General features: G+C 41.5%; 1 protein-coding gene across 1 annotated transcript in view; it reads right to left on the reverse strand.

Moving 5' to 3' along the window:
• Positions 1-17,107, reverse strand: part of gpr83 (G protein-coupled receptor 83) — a 30,691-nt gene extending 13,584 nt beyond the window's left edge. The window contains exons 1-2 of the mRNA XM_031750992.2: positions 16,676-17,107; positions 12,993-13,118 (exon numbers count right to left, since the gene is read on the reverse strand). Coding sequence (XP_031606852.2) covers positions 12,993-13,118; positions 16,676-17,089 — 540 coding nt within the window. The 5' untranslated portion in view covers positions 17,090-17,107. The remainder of the gene's footprint in view (positions 1-12,992; positions 13,119-16,675) is intronic.
• Positions 17,108-22,612: the final 5,505 nt, after the last annotated feature.

The raw sequence follows: 22,612 nt of genomic DNA on the forward strand, positions 1-22,612 counted from the left end.
GTCCATAAACGAAATGTATATAAACAGATAACTCCAAGTGTTAGCACTGTGATGATTCACTGCATCGTAAGCAGGTCTGTTGGCCCTGTATACACACTTTTAGGGGTCCATTAGCGGAGCTGATCAGGCTTTCAGGTATGCAAGTGTGATCCTTGAATGACTCAGTGACCATAGATGTTAGAACTGTTGGTTTGCAGTCATTAATGCAGGGTCACATGTATGTTAATGGATTCTTTGAGGCAGTAAGCTGCAGAGCACAGAGATAGGGAGAAGCTGAATATGTTAAATAACTCATGAGCCAGTTCAGCAGCACAGTCTGATCTGCTGCTTTGTTTTTAGACAGTAGTCCAAAAGTGGCCCTTGCTGTCTCTTGATGCCTAAAAATAAGAGACAGAGTGAGCGGGGAGTTTGTTATCTTTGTCCTGGATTGGTGAGTGAACATTGGTCCTTTAGAGCTTTTCTCTCCAAATCATTCTTGTGTCGACTGCTGCAATAAATAAAAAGCATGAAGACATGTCTCCATTCTGTGTTAATATAAAAATTCAAGGCTAACACTGCTCTTAGACATACTCCAGTCACAGCCTTGTCTTTGCAGGTTTCTTTTAGTTTTCTTAGAATTGGCCCAAAGTGTAAGCAAAAACGCTTTAACCATTTAAGGCTATGACACTTCTACTGGCTGTAGACTACAGTGAAATTGACAGGTACACCCACTTCTGTGATTTCACAGAAAGCTTGATGTCACTGCCATCAAATTGTAACAGGCCTCTAGTATGATACCTACCAATAAATCACATGTTGCCCTGAAAAGAACAGGTAAAGTGGATAGTGTGTTTTCATCTCTCGCCTCTGCCAAGTCTTTCTTTATTCACATTCATGTGTTCCAAATGTACTGAAAGTGCATCATACAGTTAATCTTTCACATTACCAAATTCGGAATAAAGTGGAATATAAACTCAAATAATATAAACACTGCCAAGCAATAATTTGTTAATTTGTTACTCTTAGCCAATAATTAAACATTTTCCACATAGGTTGACAGGATTACAGTAATGCTGACTTGCACTTTGCTAAAAGCACATTTGTGTAGTGGGAAACCCTGCAGAAATATGGCAGAGATAGCAGAATTAAGATTATAGTGAATAACTTTAATAATTATTGGAGACACATGCAAAATAGCCTGTGAACTCGTCGACTTATTTATATGTACAGGATTGGTGCTGTACAAACAAAACTGCTACTGCCTACTAGCACTACTACTATTGACAAGTCAAGCATAGTGGCTCTGGCAGATGCCAAGGCAAAAACTAGATCCAGGTTCAGCAGGTTCAGACTTCCCTCTCACTGGCTACCTCCAAGGCATTTCCAAGCCAGCCGAGAGATGTATGCTCTTCGGCACATCCTGGGTGTGCCCCAGGGCTTCCTTGCAGCATAACATGCTTAAAACAACTCAAATAGGAGGCACCTTGGAGGCGTCCTTGTCAGATGCCCAAACTGCCCAAACTGACCACCTAAACTGACTCCTTTCAATGTGGAGGAATAGAGGCTCCACTCTGACTCATTCACAAATGCCGAGCTCCTCGGCCTATATTTTGCCATTTCAGTTTGTCAATCTTGCGCTCATCTCTCCCTTCACTCATGAACAAAACCCCAAATTGTTCTCCTGGGATACCATGACCTCAGAATTTGAGATGCTAATTTTCATCCCATTTGATTCACCTCCAGCTTGCAAACCTCCCCAGTGTGACCTGGAGGTTGTTGCTTAATGAAGCCAACAAAACCACACCCCCAACAGGATACCCAGAGTGATGGGGTCAAATGCCTTTTCCTGGATGTGGCAGTGACAAGTGTGAACAGTGGCTCTACCTTTACACTTGACTCAGTAAGTAGGATCACACCATTTTGAGACTGAACAACCTCATTGATAATATCTTATACCTCTAGCAAGTTTTTGCTGTACATGAAAGTGGTCAAAGCACCCCTCAACATCTCCACCGATAATGTGTGCAGTATCACTGACAGAAACAGGGACAATATTCGAAAGAATCTGAAAAAGCCTGTTAGATGACAGAGGAAGCAGGCTCTTCCTCTTGCAGTCTGCCATGACAACAACTTCCTTTGTAGCTGTTTACTTTCAGGTACATCTCCTCTTTCGTTTAGTCCCAGCTTGCTTCCCACAAACAGCTCATCTCCTCACGCTACATTGCACCACTAATTCTATCAGTCGCATGTCTTGTGGACTGTGGATTAGCTCATGACCAACATGGACAGCAGAGTCCGGACAAGTCCCAGAGAATCTGCACCAGACCCCTAATGTAAGGCCTGCGAACAGGTTATATTTTGCCCCAAAAAGAACAAGAAAGGTATATAGTGTGCTTTCCTGTTTTGGCTTTTGCCAAAGTCTGAAGACAAAAGCTAATGCCGCACTAAACCATCGTACTCAGGAGGAGGTGGTGCCCCCTTGTGGTGTAACTTGGGATATCACTCCATGAAGGATCTATCACTGAATCCAAAAATTAGGACCCTTATTTAACAAAATTACAAATGAAAAACATTTAAAGCATAAAAAATAAGTAAAGTGCATAATGTGACCACATATTACTCTGAGTTATAAATTCACCAGCACTGACAGCACAGTGAGAGACGCACACTGTACCTGTGTCCCACCCCCATATTTAATGTTCATTCTAATCAGGTTTTCAGTGTTTGGTATGTTCACACTGGAAAATGAAAAAGAAAAAAAAATGTCCTTAGGGCACTCACTGTGCTTGCATACTAAGTACTCTTTTAGTTTAACTTTTTCAGATGGCTTTGATGGACACTAGGTTCCCATAATGCACTACACAAAGGAAACTAGATGTCTGATGTTTGAAAAACTCCAGTAACAAACATTGCAGCAATTGCCCATTTTTACGGGGACTGACATTTTAAATCCTATCTGCCAGGGAAAGCAGCCTGTTTTATTTCATTCTTCTTCTTTCAAGAATAAACAGAATAAGAAACCTGTTGGCTGTGCCTCAGGACACACACTCAGCAAATTGTTTATTTCTTTCCATTTATTTTGCATTCATGGACACGAACTGTCGCATTTTTTGGTGAGAGTGAGCACAAGTTTGTAAGTAATGCATTTCCACAGGAAGCAGAAAAAGCAGGGACCATCACCATGGCAACTAAAACAGCAGAGCTTTTAAAAAAAGAAGCAACAACTGTATTTTAATCCAAACCATGATCTTTTAGCAAAAACTACCTCTGTAGTTTTTGATACCTAACAAGTTTAAAGCCTGAACCATGAAACAATTGTCAGAAAATTTTGAACCATCTGAGAAATTTCCATAAATGACTTTTCATTTGTATTGTATTTGCTACATCTTTTTTTTTTTTAATTATTTAAAAATGTTTTACGCAATTTATTTAGGTTTTTCAGGAGGGGAAAAAAAATCACACTGATGATGAAGAAGTCAAAAAAACTCATGAAAAAAACTGTATGTATCAAATATGGTACACTAAGCGTTAAGGAGTTAAACCAAACAAGTCAACAAAAAAAAGTATGTCTTTTGTTTATTTACCACTTAATAAAAATATAGGTAACATCCAATCCTGAATCTTGAACTACTGACCTCAGATTTAATTAGATGGCAACTTATTATTCTAGTCAGCATCATGGCTGAACTTCACTGTACTTCTTAATGAAAGCAAATATGTAGCACCTGCGGCAGTTTCTTGTCATTTGACCACTGGGCTTTTTAGGCTGGGGTTTGTCCAATATAACTTGAAATGCATTTCCTGAAAGTGACTCGTGACAAGCCTTGAATGCCGGGTCCTTATTCTTCTGTGTTTGTATGAATTTTGTTTCTTTCTTTTGTTTCTAGAAAGAATTGGCATTTGTTGTTGTTCTTGTTGTTGTTTTTGCCTTGGAGACCCTTAGGGTTTTTTGTTATGCTTTTTCTTGTTTTGATTTTATATTTGTTCATAATCATTTTCTTACATGTTTTTGTTAATTGGCATTTTCTGAAATAAAACAATAACAGAGGTGGTAGTGAATTAGGATCTGTTATGTTACTTCCTGCACCACACTGGAATCCAAGTTAAGGACTTAATAGTCAGCTATACAGTGTCCTGTATGGGCCAGCTTTGACCCATGAGCCACACTTTATACACTATTGATTTAAATTTGACTGAGCTGCGAGTAAATATTTTTATAACAGGCTGGGTAAGTTTGACTAATTGGTTGTTGTTTAAAATGCCAGCATTTGCTGGAGAATTTTCAAGGTTCAGTCTGTGCTATAGAAACTAACAATGCTTATTGTGCTTAAAATTCCCAGAAATTAGACTTCAGTTTGTTCATTTCGACCTTGCAGTTTTGCAGCTATTTTGAGTCAACTATGTAAACCTTTTTAGTTAGAAATGTTAAATGCTTGAGCACTATCATACATTTTCTTATGAAAAAGTGAAGAGCTTTTAGGTAGACTTAAAAATCTGAGAACTATTTCTCCAACACTGGAAAATACTCAATCAAAATAGAGAAGGGAGGCAGAAAAAAACCACAGTTGTGAATCAGAGAGCCGAGATCAAGAGAGCCAGATCAAATTGTTACCCGTGCGTAGTTAGTTTTCCTGAGTCAGCACTGGAGTAGACACAGTGAGAAGAAGCTCTCAGTTATCTACCACAATGAAGCTAAAAAGGTCACTACTTATTTAAACCAACATAGATGAGAAGTTATTTAAATACAAAACAAGGCTCACAGCCTCTAATTTTGAGGCAAGCGTGAATTTTCCTTTGAAACTCAAAATATGTGTTACTAGAATATAAAAACTCCCATGGTACATCAGTAAGCTTTAGCTACAAGGTACTAAATCATGATTATCCAACACTAAAGCTGCAATATGTAAAATAATGATTTTTTTTTTGTTCTGGGAGCTTTTCAAGGTGTGTACTTTTTCTTGTTTTGAGTCATGCAAGGTAATGTCAAGAAAGTTTGAAGCAATTTCAGACACATCTGTAAAGATTACAGTATTGAAGCTGCAAGGTTGTTGGATATATCAGCTTCTTTATAGAAGTGTGTGGCAGCGTGTGGTTAGTGGCCCGGCTGCATGGGAGTACTGGAGCAGCGGGTTCAGAGTGTGGTGTCAGGTGAGGCTGATCTTCGCAGCCAGCTGCACGACCCCACAGGCAGGTGACTACAGCCTGGCCCCATGCTGGGGGAGACTCGGCTGCTCAACACCGTGGTCCTTGAACAGTTTATTGAGTGGCTCCCGGTCAGGACAGTGGAATGGTTCCGTTGTCACAAGCCGGCGAGCCTCAAAGCTGTGGTGACACTGGCAGATGACCACCTGGTGGCGTGGCCACCAGCGGGTTACCAATTAGTCCTGGCTCCAGGACCAGGGCACTTGTGCTGAAAATGCCTGTTAATGGAGCTGGGAGAGGTGCTCCAAGTCGCTAGACCTCCGACACCCTCGCCCAGTCCAGGAGATCCATAAGGCATACCATGTGCCAAGGGGGTACACGTCAGGCTATGGTGGATTCAAGCTGTACGCAGGCCCTGGTTCACCAAACCCTGGTTTGTCCAGGGGCATTGCTGTAGGCAGAGTAGATAGAAGTTTGATGCGTGCATGGGGACATTCATAAATATCTCTTGGTTCCGCTGGAAATTAGGTATAAGGGGAAAACACATAGAGTGAAGGCTCTAGTTAGTTTGTGCCTGATACACCTCTTAATTTTGGGAACAGAATGGCCCAGGTACAGTAGGTTAATGGGACAGTGTGTCAGGGTGTGTTTACAGTGGGTAGGGACATGCGGGGTTGCTTTGTAGTATTTCTGGTGGATTATGCAACATGATATCCTGAAGAAGTGCCGCTGTGCACCAGTTCTGGAAAGAGTGTGGCGCAGACACTGTTTCAGGTCATCTCCTGAGTCAGCATCCCGAAAGAGATACTGACTGACCAGGGCACTTTGTTCATGTCTCACACAGTAAAAGAAATCAACAATTACTGGGAATTAAATCTATTTGGACCACCCTCAGACTGACAGCCTGGTGGAGCGGCTGAATAAGACGTTAAAATCAGTGATTCGTAAGTTCAAGAAAGAGATTCAATATAAGACCTGAGAGCAAAGCTGCACATGTTGGGAAGGTTATCACAAGAAAATTTTTTGCTCCAGGCCCAGGAATGTCAGCAGCAGCTGTACAATAGAGGGGCTAAACTCACACAAATTTCACCAGGGGATAAAGTGCTTGTATTACTCCCTTCTTCTAGATCAAAGTTGCTCGCCAAGTGGCAAGGACCCTTCGTGGTCACACGGCTAGTGGGGGACGTTGACTATGAAGTCGTATGGTGAGACAGGGAGGAGTCACACAAATATATATCACCTCAACCTCTTTAAAGTATGGAGTGAGCCTGAAACTACTTCTTCAGTGAGCCTGGTTAAGGAGAGAGCATGACGGTATGTTCACAGCCCAACAGGTTAAGCAGGTTCTCCAGAGAAGCAGTTACAGGCTTCCTCTATGCTTTAAGGAGGTTGAGGTGATATATCTGTGTGACTTGGGGCTGTAGGGGCCAAATTCCACAATTCCTGCCTCCCTCCATTGTGATGACCATCTCGCACAGGCCCAGAGAGTGGATGTTTCTGCATTACAACAGCGGTTTGCAGATGTGTTCTCCCCCCTGCCCAGCCGTACAAATCACATAGAGCACCATTTTTAAACGCACCCTGGTGCGACGGTGCTTTCACGGGCCAACAGGTTACCTGAGCACAAGAGACAAATTGTGCAAAAGGAATTGGCTGAAATGCTAAAGCTAGGAGTAATAGAAGAATCACACAGCGCTTGGTGTAGCCCCATAGTTCTTGTGGTGAAGAAGGATGGGCCTACACAGTTCTGTGTTGACTACTGCAAGGTGAACAAAGTGTCACAGTTTGATGCTTATCCCATGCCCCGGGTCAACGAGCTCCTGGACTGGTTAGGCACTGCTCGTTTTTTCACAACGCTGGATTTAACCAAGGCAGATTCCCTTATCTGATGGTCCAAGGAAAAAACGGCCTTCTCCACTCAGTACGGTTTGTACCAGTTCGACACACTTCCGTTTGGCTTGCGCAGAGGTCCTGCCACTTTCCAGCGCCTCATGGACAGGGTGCTGTGTCCACAGGCTACATATGCCGCTGCCTACCTGGATGACGTTATCATACACAGTGACACCTGGGCGGAGCATATGAAGCGGTGGCCGCCGTCCTGGAGTTCCTGAGGCAGGCGGGGCTCATGGCCAAACCAAACAAGTGTGCAGTGGGACGGAGGGAGGCACAGTATCTGGGGTACCGCTTGGGGAGCGAGCAGGTGCGTCCACAGATGGAAAAAACAGCAACCATTGCATCCTGCCCACGTCCCAAGACCAAAAAGGAGGTGATGCAGTTCCTAGGACTGGTTGGTTATGGTTTGTGCCCAGCTTTGTGGAGCTGACCAGCCCCTTGACCAACCTCACCCGGAAGGGTGCCCCAGATCTGGTCCAGTGGATGGAGCAGTCCCAGGCGGTGTTTGTGCAGGTGAGGAGGCCTGTCCATGGGGATCCTCTGCTCCACACACCTAGCTTTTTCCTCCCTTTTATTCTGCTGAGCAACACCTCGAACAGAGGGCTCAGGGCCGTTTTGTCCCAGCATGTAAATGGGGTTGACCGCCCAGTGGAGTACATCAGCTGGAAGACTGTCAGACTGGAAGGCCAGGTACAGCACCGTGGGGGCAGAGATGGTCGTGGCTGATTTCCTCTCTCGCTGGTGGAGGGGGGGAGTAGGCTAGGCCGGATGGGTCCGCAGCCTAAGTCGGGCAGTGGGGGTGTGGTTGGTGGCTTGGCTGCAGGGGAGGAGTGGAGCAGCGGGTTCAGGGTATGGTGTCAGGGGAGGCTGATCTTTGTAGCTGGTGAGCATCATCCAATCATGCCTTTCCTATTTCAGTAGCAGCCAGGCTGGAGCCGGGGTTGGTTTGTGCAAAAAAAAAAAAACTGCACAAACATCTGGGTCGGTCCGGGTCCTTTTTTCCACAAGAAGCTTATAGCTTCTTTGAGTATTTTTTAACAGTGAAAGGAGCAGTGGAGGGACATCGCAAATGATAAAGCTAAGAAAACTTTTTTATTTCAGTCTCTCAGCAGACACCAACTTTCTGTTCATATCTGTATGCTCACAGAGTTTTTCAAAGTTTTACTTTGCTTCTAAGTTATAATTAATATTTTAAGATTTTGTAAGACAAAAAAATATTACATTTTTAAATCAGTGTCTGTATGCTACTAATGAAACCACACTGCAAAAAATAACTGGGCAGTGAAATCTTTGGTGAGCTTCAGGCTAAAATCCTGGCTTGGGAACTGCAGACCATTTTGTTGGATGAGGCTGATGTCCTGTCCTCTGTTCAGATATGGGTTTGACAAAACGAGGGAGAAAAGCTGTAATAATAAGCAAACCAAATTCGATTATATCCTGTGCTGTCTCTTGGTTCCTCTGGCACAAAGCACTTGGATTTAGTCTTTTTTTCTGCAGTTTTCACTTAATAAGCTTTGCCTGGGGTGCTACACACTTCTATTTTTCCTGTCTGTATTTGCACCACCAATAGGAGTGATAGCTAAACACGACAGAGGAGGACATGGCAGGAACTGTGTGTTTGCTGTGTGTCACAGGTTTGTGTTTCTGACAGAAAAATTCAAAAAGTGAAGTCCACTTGTTTCCTCCTGTCAAAAGCCTGACATATGTAAAATTATGGTTATTGCACTAACTTTGAGGCACTGACAGAGCAGTGGAGCTGAGAATACACAAAATCAGTGTGGTATGACCATATTTAGTCTATTCCATTAGTCATTGGGCAAGAGGCATATACACACTGTTTACATGCTGTGTACGACAAGTCACCAGTCTTTTGCAGGAAAGACAGAGAGCCATTCACACCTATAGTCAGCCAAACCCATGCGTGTCTCTGAACTGTGGCAGGAAGCTAAAGTACCAACCCACAGAGGGAGAACATGTCAATTCCATACTGAAAGGTTTCAGACTGGATTCAAACCAAGGACCTTCTTGCTGTGCTAACCGCTCCACAACAACTAGTCACTTTGTGAATATTCTTCTCTCCTAGATATTCCACAATAACGATGTTTGTTTCCACAAACAAAAAGTGCCATTATCAGCGTTTAGGAACCACAGAACGTCAGGTATGAATATCAGTCGATTTTTTTTTCTTTAGGACACACAAATAATAAACAGCTTTCCCTAACATTTGGCATGTGCAGTTATTTATGAATCCATAATAAAATGATATGACGGTGCAGTTTAAAAATAATCTAGTTGTAATGCCACAACAAGTTGTGAATGGCCTATTCGTGTCAGGGGTCGTGTGCGGAGGCGAGGAAGAGACGACCCACACGCAGGACTCTTGGTGCAGAATGAGGAGGTTTATTGGAAACGGAGACAACAGATGACAGGATGGCTGGCTGAACTTAATGGACTGGTAAACTAACTGGCTGACTGAACTGAGCACGCGACAAGAACAACATAACATCACACGAACATCAATGACACGACAAAGAACTGGTGAAACCGAGGAGCTTAAATACACAGGTTGAACGATGACAATGATTAGAAACGGGTGAGTACAGGGCTGAACATAATCCGACTAATGACACAAGCTGACATGGGAAAAACAGGAAGTGAGAACATTAATGTGGCAAACTAAACTGAACATGAACAGAACTGAATCACTGGGTCACCGACCCAGGAACCCTGACAATTCGCGCTCTGCCCTCTCGGATCAGCTGGTTGTTGGTTCCAAACACCTGTTGCCAACAGGTTGCAGAGTGCTCTCTGCTGGACAAATTATGCAACCTCAACACTCACGAGATGGTTAAAGGTGTTTCTTCCACGTCTTTACTTTTTTCAGTTTTTCAGTTTCAGATACCTACTGAGCAGCTCCTGTAGGTGTAATGTGTAGGTGGCTAAGAACAATGGTAGTTTCTACAATTACAGATAAAAGAACTATAAAAAGGTCTGGCTTGTTCTGTCTTCTGTATGATAATTCTTATTGCTTATAAGCAACCTCGATGCTATATTAGTTTAATTTTAAAAACTTCGCACTCATCATCCTTTTTCCTCCTCTTCTCCCACTGATGGCTCCGAATGTTGCAGCAGATCGTTCTTGGTCAAGGGTGCCAATTTCAATCCTAATAAAAACTGCATTAAGAAACACTTCTTTCCGTCCTCGTGCTGCTGGTGAGAAAGCCACATTTAATTTAAACTTTCAACAGTCCATGTCACTGTTGAATCATCACACCGTGTAAAGCAGTTTATCTAATGCAGGTCAGATGACGTCATTTATTTGACTGATTTCCCAGGTAAGCACCAAGAGGTGGCCAAAGCAACTGGACCTTTGAGAAACTGCATTACTGAAAATTGTGAGTCTTCAGAAGAAAAGATATGAACTCCCCTGCCACCTGACATTTTCAAAAAGCTCCTCTCTGCATGTCTGTTGCGTTACTGTGTTATTTATGACTAATCTAACAGTCTAGAAGCGGGGCAGATGTATATAGGTGCCCACTGAGCAAAATTGACCAGGCAATTTAGATGTTTTCTTTGTCTTCATTGAGACATTCCTCTAAAACAAGAGGCATGTTTTGCTTTCTTTAAATGAATTCACTAAATTCACTGCCTTATTGAAATTCATACAAAACAAACCCCCTCTTAACACCAATGCTGCTATCAACAATGTATGCTCTTGCACAGCAACACCTCACTTTTCTTTCTTTTTACTTTGGAAATACTTTCTTTTAATTATGTTCTGAATATCAGAGATTTAACAACCTGTATCAAACCCAAAAAAAATATTGATTTTTCTGCTCATGGCATCTCCACTCCACTCCCCCTTGCCTGTCTGCCACAGTCAGTTGCTGAGGAGCTGAGATTCTCATTAATGCTGCTGCACTGCCTGAGTACATGTCATTTTGCTGTGGATGTTTTACTTTATTTATGCCTTTGAATGCATAGTAGCATTTCTGATATTAAAAGTTTGGATAAAGTCTTGTGTTGGGTCAAATACCAACCAGATCAAAAACTTCTGACTTGGAACAAAAAAAAAAAAAAAATGTGTGTATCTGTAATTCAAATCAACTCTGAAATGCATGATCACACCGACAACACAACATGTAACAATGCTGCGAACCGTCCCAGACCATAGAAAGTTGAAAAACTTTTATGAGAGACTGACATTTATGAGAGATGTGAGTTTGCGAGTCCTGAAAGATTTCAGCTCAGATTAAAAAAATTAATATAGAGTTTTTAACAAGATATGGATATTAAGTATTTAACCACTTAAGTCAGGTAAAGTGACTGCTTACTTTGTAAAGAGCAGATTGCTGTGTTTAAGCATTACAGTTTGAATTTGACTGATGCAGAGCGAGAACGCACATCTGACCTTTGCTAGCAATGCTGCAAGTGCAGCAAGGACTTTTCACCAAGCTTTACAAATCCAGGAATGGAGGAGTCATGACCAGCTTTGTGATTTCCCACAAACCCACAGTAAGCCACTCTGAGACAAAAGAAGCATTTGATCATGTGCCCATCTCCAGGTGAACCGTAACAAGTTCGGTTGAGGATTTTATGGGAAATGTGGAGTGACTGTTGAAAGATAAAATGGGCAATTTTTACTCTTTTTATACTGGGCTATGACACAGTCCAGTTACTCATCTTTGTACTTGGGATAACAGAAGAGTTTGGGATTATGGAAGAGCTGGCAGCAATGCACTGAATGAAAGGCACTAAAATCTGACAGGGAAAAATGTTGGAAGCATATAAAATGAACCCAGGGTGGCTTTTTGTATCTTTTTGCATATTTGCAACCAAGACGTGTTGTCTAAGTCAGTGCTAAAGGTTAACCATATTGTTCACTGAGGAAAAAGCACTGAATCGCAGACAGTTTATTGCACTTTTGGAAGAGCATGAGGCAGTACATGGTGACATAGGCTACCACCCATCTACCAGATGACAGCCAAAACAGTGTTGAATCTAAAAGCAGAAATTTAGGTTTTGTGAGAATAAAGGTGAGGACCTTCCAGAGCTTTGAGATGCAGAATGGAAAACAGATCTTACATCTGCTGTTACTGTGACTATCCTTCACATTTCCACCATGCACTTACATTTGTTCAAGCCCAAAGCAAGAGATTTCCAGTTATTCAACCTACAAGAAAAATAGCAGTAGCACTTTGTATAACATTAACCCTCCTAAGTATATTAAATTTGATACTTTTTTGTGAGCTTTCAAGACCTCTACATCATGAGTGTGATTTTTTTTCCAGAAAAATCATATATGTAAAATTACTTTTTTTATTTAGAAGGTTCAATAAACATTACAGTTTCAAAATATAGAAATACCTTCCAATGTATTTCACACACACACACACACACACACACACACACACACACACACACACACACACACACACACACACACACACACACACACACACACAATAATTGCCCTTTATAGATAAACTTTATTGTCCGCTTCTTTGATTTATTATAGCAAATAAAATAAAAATAAAATAAAAACAAATAAAAATGAAGACTGAGACACAAACTGAGCCTCACGGGGTCATAAACTAGTGTATTCTTAGTGTTGATTTCAGAAAAATTTGCAGGTTTTGTGAAGAAGGACATCCAGCAGAAAGTCTGTTCCAAATCAAATATGCAAATCCATCGACTGTGGTTACCACTTGGGAAATAAGGGAGCACCTGAAAGTACCAGTCATAATAAAAGTGGAGTAATTATCTCATGTGCTGACAATATGAAAATGGTGACTTCCCGGCATACCATTTTCTGTCTTTACTATGCTTCATACTCAAATACTTTTCATCAACTGCTGCTTTTTTACCACTGCTTTTGTGCATCATAGAACTCACACGGACTCTCTGAAGCTCCTAAGCTATCCTTAAAATTTGAAAAATTGCACTGATTCATTCCCCCAACTCCCTTATAGACAAACCTGTCGTCGGTCCAGTGCGATGGCGGTGAGTGTGAGGGTGGAGACGTGCAGCGAGCAGTACTGTACAAAGCGACTGATGTGGCACATAGTTCTTCCAAACACCCAGGTGCTGTTCACAAAACGGACCTAAAGGAGTGCACAAACACAGGGCAGGCCAAAATGAGAAATGTCAATGGTTACCCACTCTCATCAGGTAGACACACTGGGAGGAAGGTCAACTTTTAAAACAGCAAAAATGAGAAGTACTCTAAGAGCAGCCATGTTATATGATTATAATGATTAGCAGCCACTAAACAGACATGGGCTAACCATGTTCACACACTAGTTCCCACAGCAACAATAAGCCTTAACTTTAAGTAACAGCTCTGCTATACTAGTGCACCAATGAGACGAATCAGAATTATTAGTAATTTGCTTGCAGTTCAGTGTAGACCCCTAAAAATAGTGTATGCCATGTGGGGAACATTTTGCTTTGGTTATAGACTTTTTTTTCTTCATTGGAGGCTTTCATAGCATAGCAACTTTTTACACTGTTCTGATACTGGTGGGGAAATGTCAGTAAAGATGGGAATAATTTTAGACACAGCTGTAACACAAGATTACAGTTTAAAACCTGCACTGTCAGACATTTCCACTTGAGGTGTGCTCCTGCTTCTTCTAGTCTTTATAATCAGAGTTACAGTGACACACACTGTGCAGGTCATGCAGGATACAGACATCGTGTTAGATTTTTCGGCACACATGATCAAATGTTCTCTAAATTAACCCCAGCTCTAAGCCTAAGTGCACTATTTCAAAAAGTGCTAAAAGAAAATCTTTCAAAAAACAGAGAGGGGAGGTGGGGTGGGGGTGTGTGCGGCAGGAGTTGTTTAGTGATCCTTGGGGTAGATAAGAATGGAGAGTGACATTGAGTTGCCTGGTATGGCACAGAGGGCTCTTTCGAGGTGAAGCGGTTTTTTCTCTTGTAATAACACGTGCCAGTCCTCAAACTGGAGCTCCTGGCTCCAGCCCCACTAATGCCCAAACCCCAAACTTTCTCTTTCTCTGTTATTTGCAGCTACAGTGCCTTGAAAAATTATTTGTCTCATTCCTGATGTCTTAGTTTTTTGCATTATTGTCACAGTCACATGTTTCAGATTATCAAGTAAATTTTAACATTAGAAAAAGATAATCAGAGTAAATACAAAACACCATTATTAAACAGTGATTTCATTTATTAAGGAAAAGGGTTTTTCCAAACCTGACCAGCCCTGTGTGAAAAAGTCATTGATATCTATCAGTCTGAAATAGGTTACAAAGCCATTTCTAGGGGTTTGTCACTTCAGAGAACCACAGTGGGAGCCATTATCCACAAATGGAGAAAACTTGGAACAGTGCTGAACCTTTCCAGGAGTGGCCGGTGCACCAAAATTACTCCAGGAACACATCAAAGACTCATCCAGGAGGTCACAAAAGAACCCAGAAAAACATCTAAAGAACTGCCGGCCTCACCTGTCTCAGTTTAGGTGAGAGGTCATGATTCAACAATAACAAGGAGGCATGGGAGAGTTCCAAGGAAAGAAAACCCACTGCTGACCAAAACGAACACAAAGGCTCAAAAGTCCTGAAGGAGTATGTCCAGCTATCAGTTTGTGCCCTGAAGCTTAAGTGCACTTGAGTAATGCAGGAAGACAATGATTCAAAACACACTGGGACACACACTTGGAGTGGGCTGGTCAAAGTCTAGAGTTAAATCCAATTGAGATACTTTGGTATGACCTTTAACAGGCTGTTCATGCTCGAAAATAAAGCCAAAAATAAAGCCAATTCTTTCACGGCAGCACTTTGAGACAGTGATCCACGCCTTTGTTAGCACTCGGCTGGATTACTGTAATGCACTTTATATTGGGGTCAGCGCATCATATATTACCCAACTACAGAGGGTGCAAAATGCCGCAGCTCGTCTTTTAACTGGCACTCGAAGGTTTGAGCACATTTCCCCTATTTTAGCTTCACTTCACTGGCTGCCCATTTCTTTTAGGATTCAATTTAAAATTCTTTTATTTGCTTTTAAAGCTCTCCATGGCCTAGCCCCATCTTATCTCTCTGAGCTGCTACAGCCTTATACACCCACCCGCTCTCTCAGGTCAGCTGATCAGCTGCTCCTGAATGTACCCAGGACTGGGCGTAAACTTAGAGAAGATCGTGCTTTTGCTGTAGCAGCTCCAAAACTGTGGAACGAGCTTCCTTTGGAAATTAGACAGGCCAGTTCTCTACCTGTTTTTAAGTCACTCTTGAAAACCCACCTCTTTACCCTGGCCTTTGACACCACGTGAGATGTTGGTTTTTATTTTTATTTTAGTTGTTTTTAGGTGATTCGATGCTGTTTTATCTTGTTTTTGTTTTAATATAGGGCTGTTTTAATTTTATGTATTATGTGTTTTATTTATTTATTTTTGCTGTTTTCTGTTACTCTATTGTTTTAACTTATGTTCTGTACAGCACTTTGTTCCTGTGCTGGGTATTTTAAAGTGCTTTATAAATAAAATTGGATTGGATTGGATTGGAAAATCCTCCAGTGTAACTGAATTAAAACAATTCTGCAAAGAAGAGTGGGAGAAATTCCTCCACAGCGATGAGTGAAAGACTCATTGCCAGTTTTTGCGGATGCTTGACTGCAGTTCTTGCTGCCAAGAGCGGCACAACCAGTTATTAGGTTTGGGGGGCAATTACTTTTTCACACAGACCTGGGTAAGTCTGGATATTTTTTCCCCTCAATAAATGACATCATCATTTCAAAAACGCGTTTTGTGTTTACTCTGGTTATCTTCATAGAATATTAATATTATTGTTTGATGATTTGAATTTGTAAGTGTGACAAATATGCAATAAATCAGAATTTTTCAAGAATTTTTCATGACACAATATGAGGAGTGGGAAGGGAAAAATACCCCGTGTGGTCGGGGTTTTACTGTACAACTGTCAAAAACACAAGTCCAAACTGAAAAAAAAATGCTAAGTAGGTTAGGTTGTTAGAAAAAAAAAATTCCTTTGCATGGAGAGACTCAATTAGCATATATTCAGAAATGCACTCTGTTTCATGGACTCCCACACAAGGTTGGAGGCTGGAGGTGGTGAGCTGCTCACGTCTGATTAAAGGGTATAGCATTTTTAATAAATACATTTCATGCATTCAGAGTAAGTCCCAAACTCAGTGTCAGCAGTGAGTTTGCAGGCTCGAGGATGATTCAAAGCAGGAGATGGAGTGACACATTTTCTAAACAGTTTTTCACCTCACAGGACGGTTTAGCTCCCAGCTAAAAACACATTCAATTATGAAGCAGTTTTTTAATATTAAGTTGGTAATGGAAACAGGGTGTGATGATTTTTGCTTTAAAGTAACTACCCCACTCACACATAATATAATAATACAACACAGCCAGCCAAAGAGAGGCATCACGATGACACTACTAGCGCCATCTTTTGGTAGCAGTTTAATACAGTACTTGGAGCAGTGCTCGGAGTGTTGAGCAGGCTCCCCGAATTTGACTTAGTTTAATTATTGCAGGACAATTACAAATGTTGTTATTAAAAACATTTATGTGTAAAGATAAGAGCTGCCATACCCATCACACACACACACACACACACACACACACACACACACACACACACACACACACACACACACACAGTGGTCTTACCAGAGTAAAGGGTGTGTTGAGGACTGTGATGAAGATATCAGCCACCGCCAGGTTTAGGATAAATAAACTGGTGGCGGACAAGGTTCGCTTGTTTTTGACCACCACGTGACACACCAGGGTGTTCCCGAACAGGGAGATCACGATTATGAGGGAATAGGCTGCCACTAGCAGCGCCTTGATGCCACCGTCCTGAGACTCCCCGCCGCTGCTGGCCAGAGAGCGCCAGCCCTCCAGCAGACCCTCATCAAAGTCCAGGAGAAACAATCCGGAACTCGCGTTCCCTCTCTGTCCCGAAACATTCATGAAACGCTCCGCGAAAGAAAGTATCTCCTCTCCCGAAACTGAAGAGTCGTTAGTTCTCTGTCCCGCTGCTGCCCAGAGGACCACGGAGAGCCAAACACACACTGCTGTCATTTTTATTATTATCAGTGTTATTATCGCATCCCTCTGCCTGTAGTTTTAATGAGAATGAGAGGTTTGCAGCTGCTTCTCTGTCATTCGTGTCACTGGAGTAAAGGAGAGAGGCTGAAGCGTGGGCAACAAGTTGTGTGAAGCGACTCAGCAGCAGGAGAGGCTGCTGTTTATAAAGCTTCAGACTGTCGCGTGTGTGTCCGTGTGTGTGTAACAGAGAGGGAGGGAGGGAGAGAGACTCCTTCCTTTTGTCGCTCTTATTGATTCGCTCTTAGTGAGATGTTTACCTGCAGGGTGAAGCTGGGTGAAGCTGGCTGATTTGCAAGTCAAAGGCTGCTTCGGGTCTCCATGCGTGCCAAATTAAACCGCCTGGTGGTTTATAATTTAATTGTTTTGGCAACAGACAATTAAGCTGATGACCTATAAATGTATCGACCATTTAGAGCATTCTGTTAAATACTTGGAAATTTGTAATTTAAACCCCAGGGTGTTCTTAGATGATATTACAGGACTTTGCTTTTTTTTTTTACTTGTATAAGCTTTTTTCGAAGATTTTTCAGGTTTATGTTGCCAATCAAGGTCAGTGAAGTCACCAAATATGGTTCCTTGTTCATTTAGGGTAAATGTCTTTCTAAAAAATAAATAAATAAATTGTACAAAAGAAAAAATACTGAATAATATTATTATATTATTAAATTTGTTTCTGACATCTGACAGTTACTTTTGCTAAGGTATTCATTATTCATTGACACTGAAGAATATTATTATTATTTTTGCTTGTTGCTAATTGTCGCCGGTTCCTACCCCTGTGTGGATTTGGTGTGTGTGCTACTAATTACAGTTCCACTGATTGGGCTGCTGTCTGTCTTGGCCAGGACACTCTTGTGAAAAAGATTTTGACCCGCTCTCTTGGAGCCGCTGGTCCGGGGTGGCTTGAACATCTTCCGTGTCGGGGGGCCTCCCTCTGGTGCCGGGTAGTTCGTGGGTGTCTGGGGCCATGGTAGCCGGCCTCTGGCGGGGTCGGCTGCTTCAGGTTAACTGAGACTCTCCCCCTTTGGCTGTGGGCACCCCATCTGGCCCCTTCGCCCTTGTCCTGATGGGATGGACGCTTGGATGTCGCCCAGATGTGTGGCCTCAGGTCTTCGGGCTCCTGACGGCGCTGTTCTCCTGGATACATCTCTGTCTGCCTCTGGCTCCTGGGAGGCGTTATTGTAGCTTCCAACCCTAATTTTCATGGCGATACATTTTGTATTTTGATTTGTGCTTTATCCTTTTATTACCCCGCCTCCATTTATTATATGAAAAAGTTTGTTTTTACGTCACATTTTGGTAAATTTAAAGAAAACAGTAACAGTAACAGTGACGTTGAAAGCTATTGAAACAAACTGCTGAGATATAAATTGTAAATGTATAATTCAAAGCATTAAAAAGCTTTATAATTACTTTTGATACCACTTTTTTCTTATAAATCAGTAAAAACTAAACAAATCAGAAATATTGAATTACTAAACCAATTATAGTTCTAATAAGACTCACAGTAAAAACAAACACTGACATCTACAATTTAAGTATATAAAAACTCCTATAAGGCCATAAAACTGAGCGAAACAGTCGCACACACATTTAATTATTTACAGGACGAAAACGTCTATAAATAGGTTCATTTCTCACTGAGTTACTTTATAATGATACACAAACCTGTCACAATATCCTATGTACCACTGAGTACTACTCTCCTAAGTCATAATGTGTGATTTCTTAATAAAAAATAAAGAATCCTAAAGTCTGGCTTACTAGTTGCATCTGCTGTATGACTAAAAAAAATGGTTACATCACTTGTGCTAGTTTTACTTGAGCAAGCTGTATGATCAAATATGGTGCCACCATTTTTCGTGCCACAAATTTCACTGAGTTATAAAAATCCTACACAAACACGTATCTCAACATTTATAGTTTGAAATACTCCATCTGCTGATTGGTCAGATGCAGTGATGTCACTGTCTGTCTGATTGAATGGGAGACAGACGTGGGGTTCCTACACAATCGCAGAGAGACAAGGGGAAAACAATAAAGTCACCAAATATGGTTCCTCGCTCGATAAAGGCTAAAAAAAAAAACCTCACTGTCTTGCACCACCTCTGCCTATAATGCAGTATTGAGATCCCTTCCTAGGTGAGTCAACCCCCACGTATTCCCTGGATTTCTACAGCAACATAATTGAGAGGTTAATGATTTCTAAAAATAGATAAAAACATGTCTGAAATGTTCTGAATGTGCAGATAGTTTTGAGCATAATCAGAAATTTAGAGAAGTGTATCCCACCTCTCGCCCTATGATAGCTGAGATAGGCTCCAGTTTTACTATAGTTTTACGCATTTATCACATTGAACCACTGACACGTGCTCTTGAACTTGCACATCTTTATCTTTTTTTTAAGACAGAGATTAAATGTGTAGTTAAACGTCTCCAGACTGACTGAAAGGAGAGTTTCACTGGTCCAGCCCACTTCAGATGAAAGTGTGCTGCATGTGGTCCTCAGTGTAAACTGAATCTGTTCCAAATACAATAGGAATGAATCGTGTTCCCTGCAGGTCGACAGTAAATCAGGGCTAACAGAGAAATAGTCAGCCGTTCTAGGGTTTGGTCACGAACAGCTGTTTTAAAATCCACCCACAAACTGTTAATTGGACTGAGATCTGGGCTTGGACTTGGCCAGTCCAGAACCTTCATGTTTCTGTCTGAACTATTTCTGTGTGGCGTTTCCTGTATGTTTGGGGTCGTTGCCTTGCTGGAAAATAAATCTTTTCCTGATAATTTTCTTAGTTCGTTATCCCCTCTATGTTTACAAGCCTTCAAAGGGCTATTCCTGTGAAGCGACGCCAGAGAATGATGCTGCCACCGTCATGCTTCACAGTAGAGATGGTGTGTTTGTGGTGATATGCAGAGATTTTTGTCTATTGAGCTCAATTTTTGTCTCATCAGACCAAATAACCATCTTCTAGTTGACCTTGGAGTCACCCACATGGCTTTGGGCGAGTTCCAAGTGAGATTTCATGGAAATCTCACTTTACTCCAGTGACACGAATTTCATGGAATTTTCAGCAGTGGCTCCTTCTTTGCTACTCTCCCACACAGCTTTCTCTGGTGAAGAAACCAGGCAACAGTAGCTGTATTCTACAGTCTCTTCTATCTATGCCCCTGAAGCTTTTAAGTCCTTCAGAGTGGACACAGGTGACCTGGTGGCCTCCATCACTGGTCTTTTTCTTCCCCAGTCACTCTGTTTTGCGAGGATTACCAGCTCTAGGCAAATTTAGACAACTGCTATACTTCTTCCATTTCTTAATGATGGACTTAACTGAACTCTGTGAGATATCCAGTGAGTTGGAAATCTTTTTGTAGCCAACTCCCAACTTTTAAGGACTCTGAGTTCTCTGAGTTGCTTTATGTTTTCTTTTTGCAGAAAGACTGATGAACCAGAGTCTGGACCTTACAGACACAGGTGCTTTTTGTACTACAATTGCTTGACACATGCTAGGTGCACTCGGGTGATCTCCATTTCCCCAACTGCTGGAATCAGCTGGACCTCTGACAAATTAGGTCAGTCCCTTTAAAAACTTTTAATTAATTGGCATTATTTTATAAAATTCTATTCTCACTTTGACATGAAAGAAGCTTGACCATTGTTTTGACCATGATCTCATGTATTAAACCATTGAAAGGGTGAAACATTCTAGGGGGGTGAATACCTTTTATAAGCATTGTATATGCAGTCAGATATACCTGGCTCATAAAGTAGTTTCAGCCTCAGAGTAGCAAATAACACAATCCCCTGCTGAGAGCGATAATAGCAGTGAAATTAGCCATGAAGAGGTTTGGACTGCTGGGAGGAGAAATGGGATACCAGCATAAATTATATATGTAAATTAAGGACTGGAAAAGACAAACACACATAACGCAGGTGATAAATAGATTCCAGTGCTCACAAGATTCAGATTTTTACACTATAGATGCAAACGGTTTTGTTTTATTTGTACTGGTTTAGCGCATAAGCTCAGTGTGCTGCACAGAGCGCTCAGAAAAATAGATTAAAATTAAAGTATCATATAAATAAACTGTTAATGTTATTCAGTCAACAGCTGTTCTGACAGTCTGCTTCAATGCAATTACAGTGTCTGCTGCAGTGTTTTTAAATGCCACTCAGTACAGAAGAGTCGGAGGCTGAAAGGATGGGAAAAGTGAGAGAAACACTGGCGGGAGCAGTAAGAAAAGCCACAAACAGATGTCAGAGACGAAAGGATAAGACACGCGTTAATGATCAAAAATACAGGAGAGTGAGAGCTGAACTGTTGCTTCACTTATCTAAATTCCTCTACCATGAAAAGAAGTTGGCTTGTCTTAAGCAGAGGATACCAAGGCATTAAATTGGCTTCACTCTGAGCCTGTATGTAGTAGATGGACTGCAAGATGCAGGAGCCTCAAGTTCAGCATGTGCCCCTGGTAATTAGCACTGCACTTAAATAAAAGTAATGGATGGATAGTTTTAAAAATTGGATTTAAATCGATGCAGCAGAACCAGAGATGGCTAATCTCGTTCAGTCTCTGGGGTCCTGCAGCATTCATTTCTGCCCCGTGGCCCCAGAGGCTTGAACCAGCCCTCGTAGAAAGCAGATGGGCTGGAGTATGTTTTGGAAAGCAATTGCAAAATCCTGATTAACTGTCTCCATCTCGCAACTCCTCACTATTAGGCCAAATGTAATGAGCACAGAATCAGACTATAAAAAGCTAAAAAGCTGTTTTAACACTCCTCAGCATAAAGCCTTGGGAAACCAGTTTGCACTGCATATGGAATGTTTTGGTGTTGTTGTTTCTGAGGAGGTTTTGCTGTGCGGTATTTTGATTTTCACATGCATTACAGAGAACAAAAGTTCCTCCTTGAAAGGATAAATATGAGCCAGCGGGCTGGTGAGTCTCTTGTAGAAAAAAACGTAGAAAATTATTGAGCTCGTTGAAATATTATAATACTAAATGAACCATGAAAGGACTTTTCTTGATTTTCTACTGATAGCGTGAATGGCACAAGGAAATGTTATTCAAACCAAGTTTCAAGGAAAGTCATTACAAATATATATCGAATGAATACAATCACAACACACACTCAGCAAACTGAGCTCCACTCTTCCAGTCCACACAACGTCTGCCTGCAGGTATTTTGATCATCAAGCACAGGTGATTATCTAGTTCAAAGCTTTGCCTGATCGTTACGTGCTGCAAAATATTAGTTCTGCAATGCTGCTACGCCGTAACCTGGTATGATTGTCTCAGATATGAACATGATGTGGATAATAATATTCATTGCAGTGTTTAGACTTACTTAGGAGTCACAGACTCATCACTCATTTGCATTATGCGCCACCATTTGAGTCATATTTCAAGTGAACAAGTAATAATTTGTGTGAAAAAAAATCATACAAGAGCAGTAGTGGCGTGAGATTCATTCACACGTCCATTCATTCGCACAAATATCTG

This window comes from Oreochromis aureus, linkage group 6, assembly GCF_013358895.1.
Source record: "Oreochromis aureus strain Israel breed Guangdong linkage group 6, ZZ_aureus, whole genome shotgun sequence".
NCBI lineage: Eukaryota > Metazoa > Chordata > Actinopteri > Cichliformes > Cichlidae > Oreochromis > Oreochromis aureus.